General features: G+C 59.9%; 1 protein-coding gene across 10 annotated transcripts in view; it reads left to right on the top strand.

Moving 5' to 3' along the window:
• The window catches only part of SARDH (sarcosine dehydrogenase), a 64,814-nt gene extending 46,837 nt beyond the window's left edge, over positions 1-17,977 (top strand). For 3 of the 10 annotated variants that reach the window (XM_013987075.2, XM_021090783.1, XM_021090798.1), the window contains 5 exons: positions 11,530-11,692; positions 12,521-12,689; positions 14,529-14,664; positions 15,838-15,933; positions 16,077-16,501. In XM_013987075.2, the coding sequence (XP_013842529.2) occupies positions 11,530-11,692; positions 12,521-12,689; positions 14,529-14,664; positions 15,838-15,933; positions 16,077-16,217 (705 nt within the window). In that variant the 3' untranslated portion in view covers positions 16,218-16,501. Of the gene's footprint in view, positions 1-11,529; positions 11,693-12,520; positions 12,690-14,528; positions 14,665-15,837; positions 15,934-16,076; positions 16,502-16,856 lie in introns of those variants that run through there. The other 7 variants (XM_021090840.1, XM_021090883.1, XM_013987076.2 and 4 more) reach the window with 4 other exon arrangements.

Here is a 21,137-nt window from a genome sequence, read left to right as displayed (position 1 = left end):
TCAGAGTTTCACTGTAAATATTGGGAATGCTCGTCAAATCAGAACAAGCAAACAAAATCCATCTCTTCTTCTTCTTTTTTTTTTTTGTCTTTTTGTCTTTTTATCTTTTCTAGGGCCGCTCCTGCGGCACATGGAGGTTCCCAGGCTAGGGGTCTAATCGGAGCTGTAGCTGTCGGCCTACACTAGAGCCACAGCCACGCGGGATCTGAGCCGTGTCTGCAACCTACACCACAGCTCACGGCAACGCCCCATCCTTAACCCACGGAGCAAGGGCAGGGACCGAACCTGCGACCTCATGGTTCCTGGTCGGATTCGTTAACCACTGCGCCACGACGGGAACTCCACAAAAGCCCTCTCTTGCACCGGCGAGAGAGCCGAGGCTAGTGGTGTATTTTCTTCCATCTCCTCTCCCTCATCTTTGCCTATAAATGTGCAAACAGAGGCGGGTTCGTGCCCTGCACACGGCCTGTGCGCTCGGCTTTACTGCCTTAGACGCTGTGATGCTGCTTTTCTTGTCCTGTGAAATGCTGTCTGAGAGCCCCCGCGAGCGCCCATGTCATCCTAAGTCCGTCAGCAGCACCTCCGTAAGCAGGACATTTGTGGGGCCATGTCTGTGATGAGCAAGGGGTATCCTTGGCGGTGGCCCTTTAATGACTGTGACTGTTGACCTATGACCCCTTTCAGGGGGTCCCAGGTACACCCTCCCAGCCTTCCGGGCCGTCCAGCCGTCATTGGGCATTTCCTGTGTCCTCCTGGAGCCCAGTGCTGTCCTAGGCCTTTGGGGGTGTGGGGAAGGCAGAGGCACAGGCCCTGCTGGTGCGAAATCCGCCCCCCCCATATTCAGCCTATTTGCATTCCCAGCTGAAGGGTCCCTTCCCAAGGCTGACCTCCACCCCCAAGCCCCCAGAGTTAATTCCGGACGCACTGGCTGGGAGCCCGCCGGGCTGGGAGCTCTGGGATGGAAGACAAGGTTGGGGGCCAGGAAGGATGCCGCGGTCCCAGCCCAGGCTATGTTGGAGCGAGGGGCTGCGTGCACAGAGGCAGCCCCGCCTGGGAGCTGACAGTGGAGGGACACATTTGCTGGAGGGACTGAGTCCCACCACGCCCTCTCCCGCGCCCCCAGAGGCCGGATTCTGGCTCCTTGGTGTCGAGGTTACACTGATGGCTGACCTCACAGTGGCCCAGGCCACACGCTCCCGGATAGTCCAAGCCAGGGGCATGAAGCCCTCCCCTTCAGTCCCCTGGCCAGCAGGAGGGGTGGGGCGTCAGCTGCCGACAGGACTCTGGCCCTGGGAGCTGGGGCTGGCTGCTTCCCCGGCCCCCGCCAAGGGGGCCTCACAGGCAGGGGAGGTGGGCGCCGGGTCAGCACAGGATCCGGGGCTCCGGGAGCAAGGTCACCTCTGTGTGCGGCAGAGCCAGGGGCCTCAGGCCTGGCTTCTGGTCCTGCCCCAGCTTCTGCAGGACTCGCTCTCTGGGTCTTGGTTTCCCCGTCTGTAGCACATTCTAGACAATGTCCAAAACCCTCTCTGGGCCGTCCCGTAAGTCTGTCCAGACATCCTGAACTCTCTCTGGATCCAGGGGGGATTGCACGTTCTCCTGAATAATATCAACATGTGTTGACACCAGTTCCATCAACGTGAGGAGACGCTGGGGCCGGAGTTCAGGGCCAAGTCTTTATGGGAGATGCAATGGGATGCCAGCCAACCAGATGCGGGAGGAATGTGTGTGTGTCTGAGCCATCAGCGAGGCCTCCTGGTCGCGACGGATGCGCAGAGCAGTGAGGGTCAGAGCCAGAGCCAGAGCCGCAGACCCCGCCCAAGGAGGGTGAGCAGGCCCCTGTGCTGCCCACGGTGACCCCCACTCGTGGCAAAGCATGTTTGGGTGACCCTGGCTGAGCGGGGCCGCCCGCCAGGCTGAATGCTCAGCTGAGGGGTGCTGTTGTTTTGCAATAATTCCGAGATTGCTTGGATGAGCCCCAGGCTTCCGAGATCCCTGCATTCCTAGAGGAGGAACAGGGGCGGGAGTTGTCCCCTCGGCAGCCAGCTGACCAGATGTCCGGGCCTCCCACAGGTCGGCCTCGAGGCCGGCAAGGTTCCCAGTGGAAGCGCGCTCCTGGCCTGGTTCCCAGGGGGTAGACACAGCGTCCCGGAGCCTCGGCTGAGGGCGGGGGCCCCTCTGGGAAGCAGCAGGTGCAGGGCGGACGCTCATCACGAGGCAAGGTGATAAGGCGATTTTCCTCTGGAAATTAATTTCAGGTCGAAAGGAAATTGAGTTTCTTTGCCTGGCTGTGGGAGCCCTTGCCGTGGCACCGGTAGGATTCCATTAGTCCAGGATGGAACATTCTTCCGCCCGCACACGTTACACAGACAGAGGCTCTGGAGGCGGGAGGCCTGAACCTGCACAGAGCCTGTGTTTGCCAACTGGGTTTCAGCCGCCACCTAGGGAGTCACTTTGTGCAATTTGTGCACTTTTGCCTCCGCCCTAGAGAGCGGGGGTGGAGTGGAGCCGAGGAAGACATGGTGACCAAGGCCCCTCGGGGTGGCCCGTAGGGGACAGTGACAGCTTCTTGCCATGAAAGTGTAAGGACAGAGTGTGGCTGGAAGGAGGCTGGGGGGCCCTGAGGGACCCCCGGGAATGTGCTTCAGAGATTCTGGAAGCTCCTCCAGGGCAGAGCCCTGACCTTTCTCTGCAGGGAATTCTGGGGGTTCTGACCCTGTGACCCCCCGCTGTTGTCCGTGAGGCAGACGGGGTCGTTTTCGACGTGATCCACAGCACTACCAGCAGCTTGAGTCTGTCTCCCTTTTCCACCCTAGGAGAGGCCAAGTGTGGGAAGTGTAGTTTGTGCATCATGCCTTTTATTTATTCTTATTCCTAGAAATTTGGTTCCTAATCACATCACCACCATCTCCACCACCACCACCATCTCCACCACCACCACCACCACCATCTCCACCACCATCTCCACCACCACCACCACCACCATCTCCACCACCATCACCACCACCACCACCACCACCAGCATCACCCCCACCATCTCCACCACCACCATCTCCACCACCACCATCATCTCCACCACCACCACCATCTCCACCATCACCACCACCACCATCTCCACCACCACCACCACCACCATCTCCACCGCCATCACCATCATCACCACCATCTCCACCACCACCACCATCACCACCACCATCTCCATCACCATCATCACCACCACCATCTCCACCACCACCATCTCCACCACCACCATCATCTCCACCACCACCACCATCTCCACCATCACCACCACCACCACCACCATCTCCACCGCCATCATCATCATCACCACCATCTCCACCACCACCACCATCTCCACCACCATCACCATCATCACCACCATCACCACCACCACCACCACCACCAGCATCACCCCCACCATCTCCACCACCACCATCTCCACCACCACCATCATCTCCACCACCACCACCATCTCCACCACCACCACCACCACCATCTCCACCGCCATCACCATCATCACCACCATCTCCACCACCACCACCATCTCCACCATCACCACCACCACCATCTCCACCACCACCACCACCACCATCTCCACCGCCATCACCATCTCCACCACCATCTCCACCACCACCACCATCACCACCACCATCTCCATCACCATCATCACCACCACCATCTCCACCACCACCATCTCCACCACCACCATCATCTCCACCACCACCACCATCTCCACCATCACCACCACCACCATCTCCACCACCACCACCACCACCATCTCCACCGCCATCACCATCATCACCACCATCTCCACCACCACCACCATCTCCACCACCACCACCACCACCACCAGCATCACCCCCACCATCTCCACCACCACCATCTCCACCACCACCATCATCTCCACCACCACCACCATCTCCACCACCACCACCACCATCTCCACCGCCATCACCATCATCACCACCATCTCCACCACCACCACCACCACCATCACCATCATCACCACCATCACCACCACCACCACCAGCATCACCCCCACCATCTCCACCACCACCATCTCCACCACCACCACCATCTCCACCATCACCATATCCACCACCACCACCACCACCACCACCATCACCCATCTTTACTACCATAATTACCTTCACCTCCACCGTCACCTGAACCACCTTCACTGGAACTACCAGCACCAACGTGCACTAGCCTCCTGGACCAGACTGTTAGGAGGGATCACGCACCCCCACATCAGAATGTTCAGAGGGTTTGAAAAATGAAAATCCTTTAAGCCAACTTACTCCTTTCCCCTCCTGTGGGCCCCGGGCCCCAGGCTCCTTCAGAGGCTGCAGGTGCTCTGATCTCTCCCCGTCACCTGCCTCCAGGACCCCTGAATCCTCACTTACTTAAGGGGTGACTGAGTTTGGAGGATGTGCCTCGTGGGTCAGGGCAGATGTCACACAACCAAATACCCTGACAACATGTAAAAACCACCATGAGCCAGTGGGACCTGAAACAGCTGGATATTTTGGCTTGTGTCCGTGTCTGTGGGCACATCTGCTCAAGCCCTCCTGCCACATCTGCCCAGAGAGGGGTTCCAGGCTTTTTCTGATGATGCCCGTGGTCAGAGCCTCCTGCAGGAGTGACATGGACTCTCCTGCCCTGGGCACCTGTGTGGCCTCTGACCTAAGCCAGGATGGGGGCCTAGTATGTCCCCAATTCCAGTCCTCCCCACGGAAAGCTGGCAGGAAGCCCAGTGATGTGCCAAGCACGGCACCAAGCCCCCAAATCCATTTCACTGAAACCTGAGCATATTCCCCCCACCCCAGAATCTTCCCGTGAGTCAGTACAAGGCAGGGAGTATCTTCTGGTGTTGAACCCTTGCCCAGACGTAATATCTCTGCATGTAAGTCCTTACTAGCGCCTCCTCCAAGTGTGTTGGAAGGAGCTCAAATGAGCTTGTGAGAGCTGATGAGTAAACCTGTAGGAAAACTAGCAAGTGGTGGTTAAACCACTGGTAGCATGAAATTAGCCACGGTACAAGTGTTTACACCACAGCAAGTGGTAAACGCTACAGAATCACCCTGTCCCCTCTGCCCCCCGGCCCAAGAGCTGATTGGCAAACATTTCCCAAGATGTCACAGAGCCTTGGCTTTGCCTCTCTGAACCCCAGTTTCCTTCTCTGTAAAATGGGCGTGTTAGCAGCCCCCGTCTTCCTGAGCAGCAAGCTCCCCACCTGGGCTCTCTGGGGACAGTTTTGTTGGCTGCTCCCATGAGCCCTGTGAGCCCCATTATTGTCCAGGATTTGCAGACTCAGACTCAGAGGGATGTCAGGTGGCCAGGGAAGCAATGTTTGTGACTCAGCTTTAAGCCTGGTGGGTATGAGGCGCCCAAGCCCAGATGCCAGGCGCTGGCTTAGGTCGCAACTGTAGCTTGGATCTGATCCCTGGCCCAGGAACTCCATATGCTGCAGGTTGGCAAAAAATAAATGAAGGAGAAAATTTTTTAAATGAAGAAGTTCCTTGAGCCAGTTGGGAAGGAGGACGAAGCACCTAGAAGTCATGACGTTCACCCAGGTGTTTGGGGCTTGGCGGGTCTGCCTCCCCACCTCCAGCCTGATCTCTGCTCACCAAGGGCTCCACTGTGGTCTCCAGGCCGCAGTCCAGGGCTCTGAGCCTCCCAGGGGGCCCAGCTGGCAGGTGGCTCCTGCTGGCTTTGGGAGCAATTCCTACCTTGGTGGGCCAGCTGGCCAGAACCACAGCAGCCACTGCAAAGATGGGCCCTGGCCAAGGTGGTTGGACTCCCAGCAGGGTCCACACCGAGCGGCCACCTCACAAAAGGTGGGCTAATCATGTCTGCTGCTACCAGGAGGCTTGCCTCCGGGGACACAGGACCACACCTGCTCCTTGCTCCCTCTCTGTCAGCTTGGTCCCAAAGCACCCATCTCCAACGGGGTGCAGAGTCAGCCCCAAGGGCGTGCCCACCGTTCCGCCCCCTGCCTGCCTCCCCGACTCCCAGGGCGACCCCCACCCGGCTGAGGCTCTGCTCTGGTTTCACCCCAGATGTGCACCTCGAGTAGAAGCGGGGTGTCCGTACCCCAGGTGCCGGCCACTCTGTTCTCTTTTCTGCTGCCTTCCATCCTCAGCAAGTTCTTTCCCTGAAGACTGTGATGGATAATCTTTCTGTGTCTTTATCTGAAACATCTGCGTTTCGCTCCAGCCCTTGAAGGACGTGGGTTTCTGGACTCTGTGTTCCAGGCTCTGTGCTTCCAATATGTTATTCTACGTTGCATGGTGTCTAGTGTTGCCAATTAGACGTCTAGAGTCAACCCAGGGAGCTTTGCAGGTCTTCTCCCTCTCTGTCTGTCCATCTCCCGTTCTTTCTCATTCTCTCTGCTTCTGCTTCTCTCTGTCCCTTTCCTTCCCCACTCACTGCCCTCTCTTACCCCCTCCCTCTCTGTCTCAGAGGTCTGCACTTGCCCCAGCGTGTTCTCGGCAGCAGTTTGCTTTTATTCATCCTGCGTGGTGCTCATGCTGCTTCTGCAGTCTGAGGGCTCGTGACTGGCCACCTTCCACTCTGGAAAATTCACTGCCATCCTCTTTTCAAAGATTGTCTCCCCGCCCCCCCTCCACCCGGCCCAGAACCTCCTTCTTAAACTTCTGTTGACACAACGTGGGGCTTCCCAGCCGGCTCCTTGTCCTTTCCGCCCCTGTGAGTGGTCCTGTGCCTGAGTCCCCTGCTTCGCTCCTCTGCTTCTGGCACCAAAAACATTGAGAAAAAGTGTGACTCCCTGAGCACCTCTGGGCTTAAGGTGCCCATTGGTGGAGGAAAGCATGTTTCGTTTTGTTTTGACCGTCATAACCATTTTTCTAGCATATAGTTTAAGTGTTGAGTACATTCCCATTATTGTACAACAGATCTCCAAAAATTTTTCCTCCTGCAAAACCGAAACTCTTTATTCTAAAAACAACTTCCATTTCTCCCGCTCCCCCTGGCTCTGGTAATCACCCTTCTCTTTTCTGACTCTATGAATTTGATTCTGCAGACAAGTGGAATCATACAGGATTTGTGGTTTCGTGACTCACATTTCACTGAGCCGCATGTCCTGGAGGTTCATCTGTGTGGTAGCAGGTGGCAGTACTTCCTTCCTTTTAATGACAGAATAACTTTCTGTTGCATGACTAGACTTTATCACTTCAGTCATCGAAGAACCCTTGGGCTGCTTTTTCCTCTTGGCTCTGGTGAATAGTGCTGCTGCGAACACGGGAGTGCAAACTCCTCTCCGAGGCCCTGCCTTCCGCTCTCTTGGATGTAAACCCAGACGTGGGATCGCCAGACATATGGAGTTCTATTTTGGATTCTTCGGGGAATCGCCGTACTGTTGTTCCTAGCAGTCGCGCCATTTGACATTCCCACCAACTGTGTCCAAGGGTTCTGGTTCCTTCGCCGCCTCATCAATACTGATTATTTTCGGCCTGATTTCTGTTCTTGTTTAAATAGCAGCCATGCGAATGGGTGTGAGGTCATAGCCATTGTGGTTTGTTTTCCTTTTCTCTAACATAGTGATATTGATGGACCGTCTTTTCATTTGTGTATCATCGTTGGTGAAGCATCTGCTCAAGTTCTTAATTCATTTTTTAATCGGGTGGTTTGGTTTTTGTTGAGTTGCTGGCTGGATGTGAACCCTTATCATGATTTGCCACTGTTTTTTCCCCTTTCTGGAGGCTGCCTTTTTGCTGTTGGTTGTCCCCTGTGGTGCACAGAAGTCTTTACAATTTGCTCTGTTTTCCAATTGGTTATATTTGCTTTTTCTGTTTTCTGTGCCTTTGGAGTCACATCAGAGAAATTGTTGCCAATTCCAATGTCATGAAGCTTTACCTCTATATTTTCTTCTAGGGGTTTTACAGTCTAAGGGTTCACATTTAGGTCTTTAATCCATTTTGAGTTACTATTTGTAATGGTGTAGGAGACGTTTCCATCTTTCCATCACTGTTTCTTTGGGAAAATGTCCTTTCCCCATGGGACAATCTGGACTCCCTTGCTGAAGGTCACTGAGCCATGTGCATGAGGGTTTATTTCTGGGCTCTCTCTCTTTTTTTTTTTTAGGTCCACACACACAGTATATGGAAGTTCCTGGGCTAGGGGTTGAATCGGAGCTGCAGCTGCAGGCCTACACCACAGCCACAGCAACACCGGATCTGAGCTGCATGTGCAAACTATGCTGCAGCTCTCAGCACAGTGGGATTCTTAACCCACTGAGCGAGGCCATGTTTCAAACCTGCATCCTCATGGATACTAGTCGGGTTCTTAACCTGCTGAGCCCCAACAGGAATTCCCCATATGACTGTTAGAATTGATTTTTCTATTTCTGCAAAAAATGCCACTGGGATTTTGATAGGGATTGTATTGAATCTGTAGATGGCTTTGGGTTGTATTAAGATCTGGATGGCGTTACATCTTCCAATCCATGAACATGGGATAGCTTTTCATTTATGTGTCTTCTTTCATTTCTTTGAGCATTTGTTTTGCTGTTCTCAAAACAGCAAGTCTTTCACTTCCAGCTGGGTTTATTCCCAAGTATTGTATTCTTTTGATGTGACCTTAAATGGAATTTTTTTCTGATTTCCTTTTCAGATGGTTCATTGTTAGAGTACAGACATGCAGCTGATTTTTGTGTGTTGCTTTTATATCCTGCAACCTGGCTGACTTGGTTTATTCGTTCTAACAGTGTTGAAGGAGTCCTTAGGGCCAGAAAAGTGTTTAAACAAAACCCGACTTTAGGTCCTTCCCCATGACCTTCTTCGGGTCTGTGGCTCCACCTACTTCTGGGGTTCCCATAGGAGTGGGAGGGCTGTGTTTTGCGAGGGGGGTGTGCCTCAGTTTGGGGCTTGCTTTTAAGTCCATCCGAGCTCCTTTTAGTGGCAGATGACTGTGTACCAGGCACGATATGCTTCCTGGAAACTTGATGCTCACCCCATTGATCAGATGGGGACAGGCCGATCCCGTGGTGACCCCGAGCCGTGTTCCAGATGTCCTCCTTCTCAGCCTTTCCCCTCGGTATGTGTCCCCTCAGAGGACCTGAGGACTCCCCCAACTCCACCGCCCCAGTGGAGAAAAATGCAAACTGTCTCAAGAACCAGTGATGCTTTCTTAAAAAGGCACCTAGAAACCCCCAAACCTTTCTCCTCATTTTGCCAGAAAGCAGAGGTCTGTCCACCTGCACCTGTTCACCCTCCATCCAGGAAGTACTTATTCAGCCCCTCTGTGTGCTGGGCCTGCCCATAGGAGTACCTGGGAGAGCGACCAGCCAGCCTCCCCGGCCTCCCTGGGCCCCTGGGAGCTGGGAAAGGGGTGGGAAAGCTCCATCCCACCTAGGAATTCACCCAAGCACCTGGCTTGACTGGGGACGTGGGTGTCTGATGAGACCCGCCATCCTGGGGCCATTAATGGGTGAGCTTTAAAAATTATTTTTTTTTTCCTGTTCAAAATGACACTGGCTTTGAGCCCCAAGCTCCTCTGTGGGTTGTCTAAAATTAGAACCCCGTTGACAAGGCAATCTTTGTCAGGGGCCTACGGCTTGCACCAGGGGAAGCAGGGAAATGTTAACAGTGCATTTTCTGTGTCAGTGTGGAGGTTCTGGAGAGGCCTGGGCAAACGGCAACTCAGAGCAAATTTCAAAAGCTTTCAGAATCCAGCCCCTCGGCAGCAGTGATTAAAGTGTCAGCTTTAGAAGGCGCTGGTTCCTGGCTGCGGAGAGTGGCCCCCGCTTTGCTGCTCAGATATCACCCTGATGGGAGCTGCTCGGGGCAGCCCTTCCGGCTCCGAGCCGTCATGGGATCAGCCCCTCCACCCCCCTGAGCGCTGAGACTTGCTGGCCCCTCCCTGTCCCTCTTGCCAGCTGGACAGTCCCGTGCTCAGGCCTTGCACATGGGGTCACTGTAGGTTCAAGGATTTGCCCAAAGGCCGGGAGCAGGCACCAGTTGCTGGGTGTGTCAGTGACATGCCACCAGATCAGCCACACACGAAAGGTCAGGCTGCAGGGCCAGGCCTTATCCCATTGCTGGTTGTGGCCTCCATCAGCTGCTGGCCAGCACACAACGAGGAGGGACACACGTGCCCAGAGACCAGCTGTCCCCACGTCAGCTGTCCCCATGTGCTCAGCCCGGGCAGGGTGTCTCTGGAGCCCCTTTCCTGCATGATGTTCTGGAGGGTTTTGCAGTGGTCCCCACCACCACGTGGGCCGAGAAGGGGTTTGATGAAGCAGGGTGCATGAGGAACCCAGCCCGTGGACACTCCGTGCATGACACTGTCACAGGGGCTGTGGGGGCCCACGGCGTCTCTCCCGGCCTGTGGGACCCAGCTCTCGGCCGTGGCTTTCACAGTCAGATGTCTGCAGTCAGAGGCCAAGGCCCTGCCAGGCTTACCTGCCCGCCTTTCTCTCTGGTTCCCCCAACGCACACCTGCTCCACCTCTGAGCCTTTAACCTGTGTTCCCTCTTCCCTGGAAGTCCCGTCTGCAAAGGCACACTGTGCTCAAGGTTCCAGCTCAGTCGTCCCTCTTGGAAGGGTCCCTCCCTGGCATGAAGGAAGTGTTTGCCATCACGCTGGCTTGGGCTTCTGGCTGAGTCCTTCTAAGATTTGAGTCCTAGGACACAGAGGCTGTGTCTGGGCCGAGGCCCACCAGGCTGGAGGTTGGGGGTGATAGAATGTTCACCCGGCACCCGGATGCTCCCCTCTCAAGGCCCCCGAGCCCCCTGCCTGCAGCCAGGGTGACTCAGGAGCCGTATGGCTGACACCCCATCCGCGTCCTCATCAGCCCACCCCAGGGCTTCCCAGAACAGACAGAGCCAAGCTCCTGAACCCATTTAGAGACAAGGAAATCGAGGCCAAAGGGAGGCCAAGAGGTTTGCCCTTTGGTCACTGCAGTGATTGACCAGAGGCGTGGGACCCTGGACACAGGGTCTTTGCAGGTGTGATTAAGGCCAGGGTGTCGAGGTGAGTCGTTCTGGGCTGGGGTGGAGCTCAATCCAATGGCAGATGACCTGACGAGGGACGGAGGAGACAGACAGACCCAGAGGAGAGAGGGGCAGAGACAGGAGTGAAGTGGCCACGAGCCAGGATGCCTGGGTGCCCCCGCACCTGGAAGAGGCAGGAGGGGTCCTCCCCTGGCGCCTCCAGAGGGAGCAGGGTCCAGGGCGATGGGTTCCGGATGCTGCCTCTGGAACCGAGAGAGAACTGCGGTTCTGTGGGCCGTGGTTCCCCACCCCTGCAGTCACTGGGGAGAAAAGCTGAGGCCTGGGAACCGCGGGTCCCCTTTTTCCCACCCCCAATGTCCACGCGCCTCCCTTTTAAAGGTTTCCAGAGCGCTCCCAGGACCCTTCTCGGGACCCTTCATTTCTTGGTGGCCGGTGGCCTGGGCCCGGGGCCAGCGAATAATGGCGATGCTGGGGAATGTCCACCAACATGTGGTGGCTGCGCCTCGGCCTCAGCGGTCTGGCCCCAGCCCTGTCTGAGCTGCGACCTGTCCCCCCAGGTCCGGGCCATCAGGCTGTCCTTCGTGGGGGAGCTGGGCTGGGAGCTGCACATTCCAAGGCCGTCCTGCCTGCCCGTGTACCGGGCTGTGATGACAGCGGGGGCCAAGCATGGGCTCGTCAACGCCGGGTACCGGGCCGTCGACTCCCTGAGCACCGAGAAAGGTGTGTGCAGGTCTGGCGGGTCACCCGGAGCCAGGCTGGAGGCAGGAAGGCCCTGGCCCATCACGTCGGTCCCCCTGCTGCCTTCCTGCCCTGCTTGGCTCCCCCTGCCCCGCCTCCCACGTTGGCAGTTTCCCCAAACCCCCTTTGCTGCCCGTGAACCTAGTCCTCCACACAGGCCGGAGCTGGATCCCCGACTCACTCGGGGGCTCTGAGGGGCGGGTTGTTTGCCCAGGGGAAGGGGCGGGGCCAAAGCTGTGTTGGATTCAGCCTCCCTGCTTCCTGAGAGAGCTGAAGAATGTCAGGGCAGCGAGGGGCTCTCAGGGCTGCCCGGCCCCTTCGCAGCCCCCTCCCCAGCACCCCAGCCTGATGCACAGATGCTGCGATGCTGCTGGGGGTGGTCTGGCTTGGGGGGCTCCCCCAGGGAGCCCCCTCAGTCAAGGATGCCCTGGGTTGCCCAGGTCACAGAAGGTCTAGGATGGGGTGTGGGCTGGGGTGGGCATCCACGTGCATCTTTTTTTTTTTTTTTTGCTTTTTAGGGCTGCACCTGCAGCACATGGAGGTTCCCAGGCTAGGGGTCGATTGGAGCTGTAGCCACTGGCCTACACCACAGCAACGCAGATCTGAGCCTCGTCTGCAACCTACACCACAGCTCACGGCAATGCTTGATCCTTAACCCACTGAGTGAGGCCAGGGATCGAACCCTCAACCTCATGGTTCCTAGTCAGATTCGTTCCCACTGCACCATTAGAAGAATTTCCATGTGCGTCTTCTGAAGGGCCAGTTCACCTCCTCCACTGGGCACTGACCCTGGGGTCTCCCCGTCCCCAGGCTACCGGCACTGGCACGCTGACCTGCGGCCAGATGACAGCCCCCTGGAGGCGGGTTTGGCCTTCACCTGCAAGCTCAAGTCTGCCGTCCCCTTCCTGGGGCGCGAGGCCCTGGAGAAGCAGCAGGCCGAGGGCCTCCGCCGGCGCCTGGTGTGCTTCACGGTGGACGAGTGAGTACCCTGGGCCCGGGCCGTCGGATGAGGCTGCCGTGGCCGGAGCCAGCGGGCGCTCCCGGGTGCCTCCTCCCCAGCCGCCCGGTGTGACTTGCACTCACACCACAGCTCCGTCCAGAGGAAGAGGCTGGGGCCCGAGAGGCAGAGCCGGGCCCAGACCAGGCCCAGCTCCGAAGCTGAGGCTACAACCTGAGATCCCACCAGGGCCAGGTGGGGTGCGAAACCAGGCCAGGGCCCAGCGGGGGTCGGGGGGTGGGGAGGGCAGCCTCCCTCGGAGGCAGATTTTAAGAGAAAGGCACTGCCCAGCCAAGCCCCATCACCCCATCCCCCAGTACGGAGCAAGCCACCTCCCACTGTGCCCTGGTCACAGCTTCCCCCCAGCCTGGGAGCTGGGGACCGTAGAGGGATGAGCCGGGCCAGAGATGGAGAGCACGGGGGCCAAGGGACAGGGTGGCTCACGGCCAGGCACGTGGCAGAGGTGGAAGGAGAGCCCCATGAGCGGCCTGACCCCCTCTGTCCCCCCGGGGTGGCATGAGCTTGTTGCTCTTACGTGCGTGTTTGGAGCCGTACGCACGCTGCCCCTGGTCCTGGGTGTCGGTGCTAGAGGTGGCATGAGGTGGAGTCTGAATAGCAACCACCTCCAGGGTGGTGGGCATCTCTGGGCATTGTGGATTTGGAGCTGACAGCCAGCCACAAATGGAGGCGGAGTGAGCAGAGCTGGGGTCTGTCACCGTCCGGCAGCAGCTCGCTGGCTTCGGCCGGGCTGCCTCTTCACATGATTGCTCTCCAGCTTCCACGGAGCAGCTCAGCTCCAGTTTGGGGGCGCAGACAGAGTGGGGGGTCCATGGATCCTTTCTGCCGCCTGCACCCTCGGGCAATGCACCGCACAGGCGTTCCCTGCCGGGCTGCCGAATCCACCCAGTGCCGTGGCCTGGCCAGTCCCAGACCCGAGCAGGCCCGGCCAGATTGCGGGCTGGGCGTCGCAGAGAACCTGCTGCCCTTCTCTGGAGGCTGTTTCCTTGTGGGGAGACGACACCCCGCTGGGGCTGGGGTGAGAATCGGAGACAAGGATGTATTTACAAAGCCTCCTTCCAGCCGCCGCATCCACCGGCCCAGTGGGGCCCAGACGCTTTTGCTCCTGGTCTCTGAACCAGGAGGGACCCCAGACCCTGTCCAGCTCTCTCCCTTGGTGTAGGGTTGACACAGTTCCTGTCACTGTCACCGGCCCCAGCCACACTCGGCTCCCCTCCCCGGCGGGCACAGTCCTCACTTGGCGCTCTCTGCCTGGTTCGTGCTGCATCCTGGGCGCCCAGCACAGTCCTCTCTGGGCACCGTCTGGGGGTGGGTGGGGGACACGTCTGCCAAAATTCGCAGCCCAGGGATCCTGTGCTGGCGTTTCTGTGGTGGTAGTTTAAGCCTTTCTTTGTTTTCTCTTTTCGGATTTTCAAGAATTTTACAGTGAGCCTTCTTCATACCTCGTGTGTAATAGAGACAGGGGCTTTTAACAGAGTACACACCACGCCGTCCAAAAGGAGCCGGAGTAAACTGGCCTCACGGTGTCACCTTTAAATGCTTCAAAAGTCACACGGAAAAGAAATCTCCAGATGGGCCGCTTCCGAATCTGCAGGGCCTGTCCCTCCAGATGCCAAGTCCAGATCCCGGGTTGGGAGTTCTCTGTTCATTCAGGGCCGGGCTCTGGGCACGCGGGCTCACGGCAGACCCGCCCTGCGGCCTAGAGCCCGTGGCCTGGCGGGTGAGGTCCCTTTCTCCTCAGCCAGGCAAAGGGAGCTGGCCTCTCAGGGGCTCTGGGGTCCCAGTGTCCACTCTCTCTTGCAGGAAGGTGCCCCTGTTCGGCCTGGAGGCCATCTGGAGAAGCGGCCAGGTGGTGGGCCACGTCCGCAGGGCTGACTTTGGCTTCGCCATCGACAAGACCCTGGCCTATGGCTACATCCGGGACCCCAGCGGCAGGCCGGTGAGTCCCGCTCGTTGAGCCCCGGGCCCTCCCCTGGCTCTGCGCCCGCAGCCCTGCCCCGACCCTGAGTGTGCTGGGCGGGGGGCAGGGACGCGAGCAGAGGGGGCTGACGGCTGTGTCTCCGGGCAGAGTCGGCGGCTCTTGCTCTCCTCTCTGGAAGACTCTGGCTTACGATGCTCTGGGTCCTGGGCCGAAAGCGGCTCAGGGCCGGGGCTATAACCCCCTCTGCTCCCTGGAGCTGGAGGCCCCACGCGTGTGCGAATGGTCGTGTGTCCACTCGTCACGGCACACACGCGGACACCCACATGTGCACACACATGCACACAGACACACTCGGGGAACTTGGCCGAGAGACAGAAGGGGCAGCGTGTTCCAGGTGGGGAAAATCTGAATATTCGGCCTAAGCAAACCATTAAACCCAAGCCATCCCCTCCAAGCACAGGCGCCTCCCTCTGGACCGCAGGGAGAGCAAGGCCTTTGAGGACTTCCTGGGGCCTGAGGCCTGGCAGGGATGGGAAACTCATGCCAGGCTGGCTGCTCACCAGGGCATCACGTGGCCATGCTGGGTAGTGGGACATGGCGGGGGGGGGGCTCGTTGTCATCACTGGCACCTTTACAGCTTTAACTACTTACTTCCCTGGGGTCCCACACCAGCCCCGTGACCCCAGAGATACAGGCTCCGAGAGGCCCCGAGCGTGGGGACTGGGGTGTCACCCAGTCAGATCCTCCCACAGTCTCTGCAGCTCCCCGCTCCCTCCTCAGACTCCAGGGAGTATGGGGGGCCAGGGTGGGGTGGGCTGGGGGTGGGGACACTGGGAAGAAGCAGCAAGGAGGAGGCAGAGGTGCAGGGGGCAGGCGGAGCCTGGCGTGCAGGCCCCCGTGGGGCCACAGGGGGGAGGCTGCCTCCTGCCGTGGCCTGGGAGGCTCAGGACATCGGCTGGGCCTCAGCAGCCTTGGGGCTCAGCCCTGGATGGGCCCCGTGACCTTGGAGAAGGCCATCCCTCTGAGCCTCAGTTTCCTCATCTGTACAACGGGGACAGGGTGTTCCGCCTACCCCACAGGGCCCATCTCTGCTCTGAGTGCAAACGTCACAGGCGGCAGTTGTGACACAGGGGTCGCCACGGCTGGTGGTGACGTCTGGCGGTGACAAAGGACCTTCTCTGACCCCCCCAGCTACGGAGCCCTGGGTCCCGGCTGAAGCTCTGTGTTCACTTGCCCGTGCCGAGGTGGGGGTGCAGGCCCCATCACCTCTTCTTTCTAAGAACAGTAGTACGTGCCTTCTCTGCGTGGTCAGGGATGGGTGGGTATCGAGTGTGACCAGGTCCTTGGGTTTGAGCAGGGCAGGGCCGGGAGCAGCTCCGGCTGGCTAGCGAGAGCTGACAGGGTCCGTCTCTTCCCGGCTCCACCTTCAGGGCTGTCCAGAGTGTTCAGACCATGGAAACGGGCAGACGCTACCATCAGGGGTCACCCCCCCCCCGCCCCCGCCAACCTCCCCTGAGAGCCAGTTAAACGGTTACCTGCGTACCAGCAGGGTAACCAAGCCTCCTTCATAAAGTGGGAAAACTGGCCCTTAAAAGGAAAGGCTCTGGAATTAGGGAGCAGCACTGGGGGCTCCGGCGTGTTTTCTAATAAGGACGACGTGGCAGCTCTGGGCTAGCCGCTCCTGCACGTCTGAAAGCATCCGTGACCTCTGCCTGCGGTCTCTGGGCTCAGTGGGGGCGGCCTGATGGGGGCAGCGTGGAGCTTTGATCCCAGCCAGTGCACAACCCAGAAGCCTGGGCTAGAAGCCACTCCATTCCAGCATGGCAGTCACATAAAAAGCCTCCTTTGTTTGGGTGTTTTGTGTTTGTTTTTGTTTTTCAATCCAGTCCCGAGAGAGACAGGTCTTCTACCTCCCAGAGCAGAGGCCAGGACGCCCTCTCCGCGCCCGGCCCAGGGTGGATTCACTGCACTGGGAGAACAGCGTCCCGGCGCCCTCCGCCTCTGCCCGCTGCTACATGCCCCCTGGGTGCTCAAGTCCAAGTCAGGGGCCAGGGGACACACCACCGCCTGCTCAGGGCAGCTCCCCCGTTCAGAGAAGGCTCTGGCACAGCGAGGGGTTTGCCCCCAGGGAGGGACGTGAGGCCAAGACGCTGGCCCATCCTGAGAGGCACCGGGGGGCGACTGACCCTCGGCCCCTCCTCTTCCACAAGCAGGTCTCGTGGGACTTTGTGAAGAGCGGGGACTACGCTCTGGAGAGGATGGGGGTGGCCTACCCCGCCCAGGCTCACCTGAAATCCCCCTTCGACCCCGGCAACAGGAGAGTGAAGGGCATCTACTGACGGGCCTCGGGCCATCGGGAGGCCAGCCACCTGCGCACTGTCCCACGCCGTCCACCCCCAGGGGCCCCAGGACCCCGACGCCGGCCAGCACGTGGGTTTCCCTGCCTTCAGTCGAGGCCTGCTCACCACCTCCCGAGCAGACCCGTTCTGTGCTCACTGGCCACAGGGTGGTCCCGAGTCCACCCCACCCCCCAAAGCCCACTCTTAACACAACTGTAGCCCCCAGGAGCCTCTGAGGCGGTGCCTAGAAAACACTCAGCCAGGCCCCCATCAAAGCAGGGAGACAAAGAGCTTCCCTCTGGGTCCCAGTCCCCGATAGGCTGGCTGTCCAGAGCGGCGCTGGCCAGAGCAGCCCTTCCTGCCCTGACCTCTCAGTTTCTCACCCGGGAAGCCTCTGAGTTCGCAGCCCTGAAGCCGGTGCCAGAGCGGGGGGGGGGGGGGTGCATCTCAGATGGGCGCCCTCCCTCCCCTGCGCAGAAGCCCCCCGTCCTGCTGCTTTGGCTCCCGAGGGCCCTGGCTCTCCAGGTCGGGAGGAAGGCGGGATGTGGGGGGGACCTGGCAGAACCCTCCTGCCTGGTGGCCTCTGTCCTTGCTGTTTGATTAGGACACAGATCTGGTGTCCCTGCTCTTCTGACCCACCCTACCCGCATCCCGGGCATGGCCTTGAAAGGGGTGACTCCCCTGCCGCTTTCCAGAAGCCTCTAGAACTCTCCTGCGTGGATCGCTGGCTTCCTGCCAGGGCCCAGCAGCCCAACAAAGCCACACGATGTGGTCATGCCCTGAAAGCCCCGCCCTGTGGGGAGATGTGGGGCCGGGGGGTGGGGTGGCAGACCCTCAGGGGACACGGGGAACGAGGCTCCCGCAGACGCAGGCAGGAGGCCCTGCTGGCCCCGCTGCTTTCAGAGGCACACACTGCGCAGCCCCGCCGGGGACCAGGCTGGAGCAGGTCAGGCTAATAAAGCTGAGGCCGTGAGAAGACAGGCGGGTTTCCACTGGCCTTTGGAAAGATTATTTGGTCCCCCCGCCAGACCGCAGGCTGGGACAGGCTCTCTGTTGTCCCCACACTTAGGGCGAAGGATCGCCCGCAGCCCCCTGCCCGCGGCAGGAGCCTGGCTCCTCCGTGAGGGGGCCTGGGGGGCGCTGAGGGGCCCCTGGGGGCCAGAGGAGGAGGGGAGGGGATCCCGCTTCCCAGGTGGCCTGGCCGGCTTCCTCGGGCCTGTGGTCTGACCTCGACCCCTGGACTGGGGTCGCACACGTGCTCATTCCACAGGCGTCCCTGGGGGAGGCTCTGGGCGCGGGGAGGTCAGGCCGAGGTCCACCCGACTCCCCCCTCGGGAGCCGAGCTCAGACCCAGGGACGCGCACTCTCGTGTTCCCTGTGTCTGTCCCTCCGCTGGGGAGAGGGAACCCCGGTCTCGCTGGCAAGGGCTCTGGGTCACAACGCAGCTCGGGACGGCCTGGCTGCAAGCCTGCTGCCTGGCTGCGTAAGGACGAGCCACAGCGCCCTGCCCTCGGAGCCGGTGACCACAGGCTGTCCTTCCTACCCTCGTCCAGACACCTGTGGCATCTGTTTTGGAAGGTTTTTCTGGGCAGAAGGAACATCACGCCCCCCCGCCCCCCCGGCTCTGCGCGGGGATTCTGGGCGAAAGCTGGGGCAGAGCCCAGCTGCTCTCCAGGCAGAGGAGACTCAACCTGCATGAGGCTCCTGCCAGCCCAGGAGCTCAGAGCCTCCTGCAGGGGCCCAGGGTGGCCATGTGCCCCCGAAGGGCAGGTGAACAGGGCCCTTCTTGCCTCGCTCGCTCGCTACGTCCTGTCCCTCAGCCCGAGCAGGCTGGTGGGGACCACGCAGGCCCAGGTCCCTGCACCAGAGCCGCTGGCATCCGGCTCTGGTCCTCGCCTGGTAGGTGAGGAGGAACCAGGAAGCAAGGATAAGGTGCCCCTGTCCCCCGTGAGGACCAAAGACCCTGGCAGTGGACTCCCCAGGTGACTCCCAGATGCGTCACACCTGCAGAGCTTGCGTGGGGCCCATCTCCTTCCAGAACAGCTGGTAAGAGTGGCAACTAAAGAATTTGGCAAAGGAGAGGCTGGGGATAGACTCCAGTGATTGGGGACAAGAAGCCATCACATGTTAAGGTCCTGGGGTGGGCCAGGCCTGCCACGTCACCCGGGAACACAGCCCCCGTGTTCCCTCGCTCTGCCTCAGCTTGGGGACACCCCCAGTGGAGCTTCTGCCTGCTGAAGGCTCCCCCTGCCCTGACCCAGCACCTGCCTGGATGGACCCAGCTCTCACCTGTGCCCAGCCATGGACCAAAGTGCTTCCCTAAGGACGGCTGGCATGTCCTACTCAGGTGACTACTGGAGAGGCGGGCGCTGAGCCACCTGGCTGGGGGTGGTGCGGAGTGAGCTTGGCGAGGACTTTCCAGGTGGAATCCTGGGGACCCTGGCAAGGCCCTCCCTTCTCCCAAGGTCCTCACCGGGGTACACCAGGGACGGGGGGACGCTGTGGTCTGGGGCAGGGGACCCTGTGACCGAGCAAGGCCTGGCTGAGCACAGCCGGGGCAGCCGACGGCCTTCCAGGCGGCCTGCCCAGTCTCCTTGCCCGATGGCCGGCTCCAGAGGCTCGGGCTGGGGGTTCTTGGCTGGGAGACCCCCCCAACACTCCCAGCAGGAGCCCCTCTGCTCTGCCTTTGTTCCTTCTCAGCCTCAGTCTCCATCTCCCCAGGTTAAAGGCCCAAGGCCCCCGCTGCGAACACGCTCACCCTCTGAAGATGGGCAAGGGCTCGGCCAGGCCTGGGGTGACCCCTTCGGCCACCCCCCTGGGCTCCGCCGGGCCACTCTCCCCCCACCCACCGTGAGCGCTCCAGGCATCTCCTAGCAACTGCCACCGTGGGCCCTAAATTACAGCTCCTCCCTCCCCCTCCTCCCCCCCACCTCCCACCCCAGGAGCCCGCGAAGGTCCCCACACAGAGGCAACTGCCTCCTGGGCCCAGGGAGGGCTTCCTGGGTTCTAAGCTAGAACCTTCCCCTGAAAGCCCCCCATGTCCCTGTTGGGAATCTGCCACACAAACAGGAGTTCCTGGCCTGGCATTCATGGGACACAACGGCTGCCTTCCATCCAAGAAACCCTGAAAATGCCGGGGGGTGGCGTGTCTGCGGGAGGGTGGGTGGGGGCGGGGAGAATAGAGAGTCAGGAGAAAATAGAACGCGCGTGTCCCAGGGAGACGGCTCTGGGTTTCCAGTGCCTTCTAGAGGGCTGGAGGGGAGGGAACGGGCTGCTTGGCAACAACAAGAGGCTTTCAAGCAGAGGGAGAAGCCCCCAGCAGCCCCGGGCTCAGTTTTTCCATCTGCACCAAGGATGGGGGGTCGCGGGTGGGGACCAAGCTTTTGGCAGTTGGAGGGTCAGAGCGACTCCATGTGGCGCTGCCCCAGGGGCTTCTGGAGGGCTGTGGGGGCGTTTCTGGTGGTCACAGTGGCAGGGGAGGCGCTGCTGATGGGGCTGCTGGGGCCAAGCAGGCTGGACCACGCTTAGCCTCAGAGCCTGGCCCTGCCCCAAATGCCTCTGCGGACAATCCCTGCATCCCTGCATCCCTGCATCCCTGCAGTGGTCCGGCTGCTCTGTCCAGAGCTAGCCAGGGCCGGGCCCCTGGGCCCATGGGGGAGAGGCTAGGATGTGACAAGCTGGGTGGCTGCCACCCCAGTGGCTCGGCTGGACGGGTGCCATCTGGAGACCCAGCCCTGGCATAGCAGGGCCCTGGAGGTAGAACTCTCCTCTGTGATGGGTATTATCTGTATCTGGGCTGTGCCAAAACGGTGGCCACACCCCACGTGGCTACGGAGCATTTGAAACGTGCCACTGCGACCAAAACCCCAGGGTTTCCTATCGTTTAAATTCATTTACAGTAAAGCGTAAACAGCCGTGTGGGCCTAACGGCCATGGAGAGCACAGCCCTGGGGCATCCTGGGAGCAGCTCAGGCAGACACACCTGCTCCAGCTGGAACCCGCTGGGACATCCCACCCCTGCTCGCATGTCCCCTGCACACAGAGCCTGGGTGGGTACACCTCAGCCTGGGACCTGGGCATTTCCAGCCGGCGGGTCCCGTACCAGCAGCCCCGGCCCCGAGGAGGCTGGGGAGCCTTCTCCCTGATGGGCAG

This window comes from Sus scrofa, chromosome 1 (genome assembly GCF_000003025.6).
Source record: "Sus scrofa isolate TJ Tabasco breed Duroc chromosome 1, Sscrofa11.1, whole genome shotgun sequence".
NCBI classification, from domain to species: domain Eukaryota; kingdom Metazoa; phylum Chordata; class Mammalia; order Artiodactyla; family Suidae; genus Sus; species Sus scrofa.
This window is presented reverse-complemented; position numbering and strand designations above follow the sequence as displayed.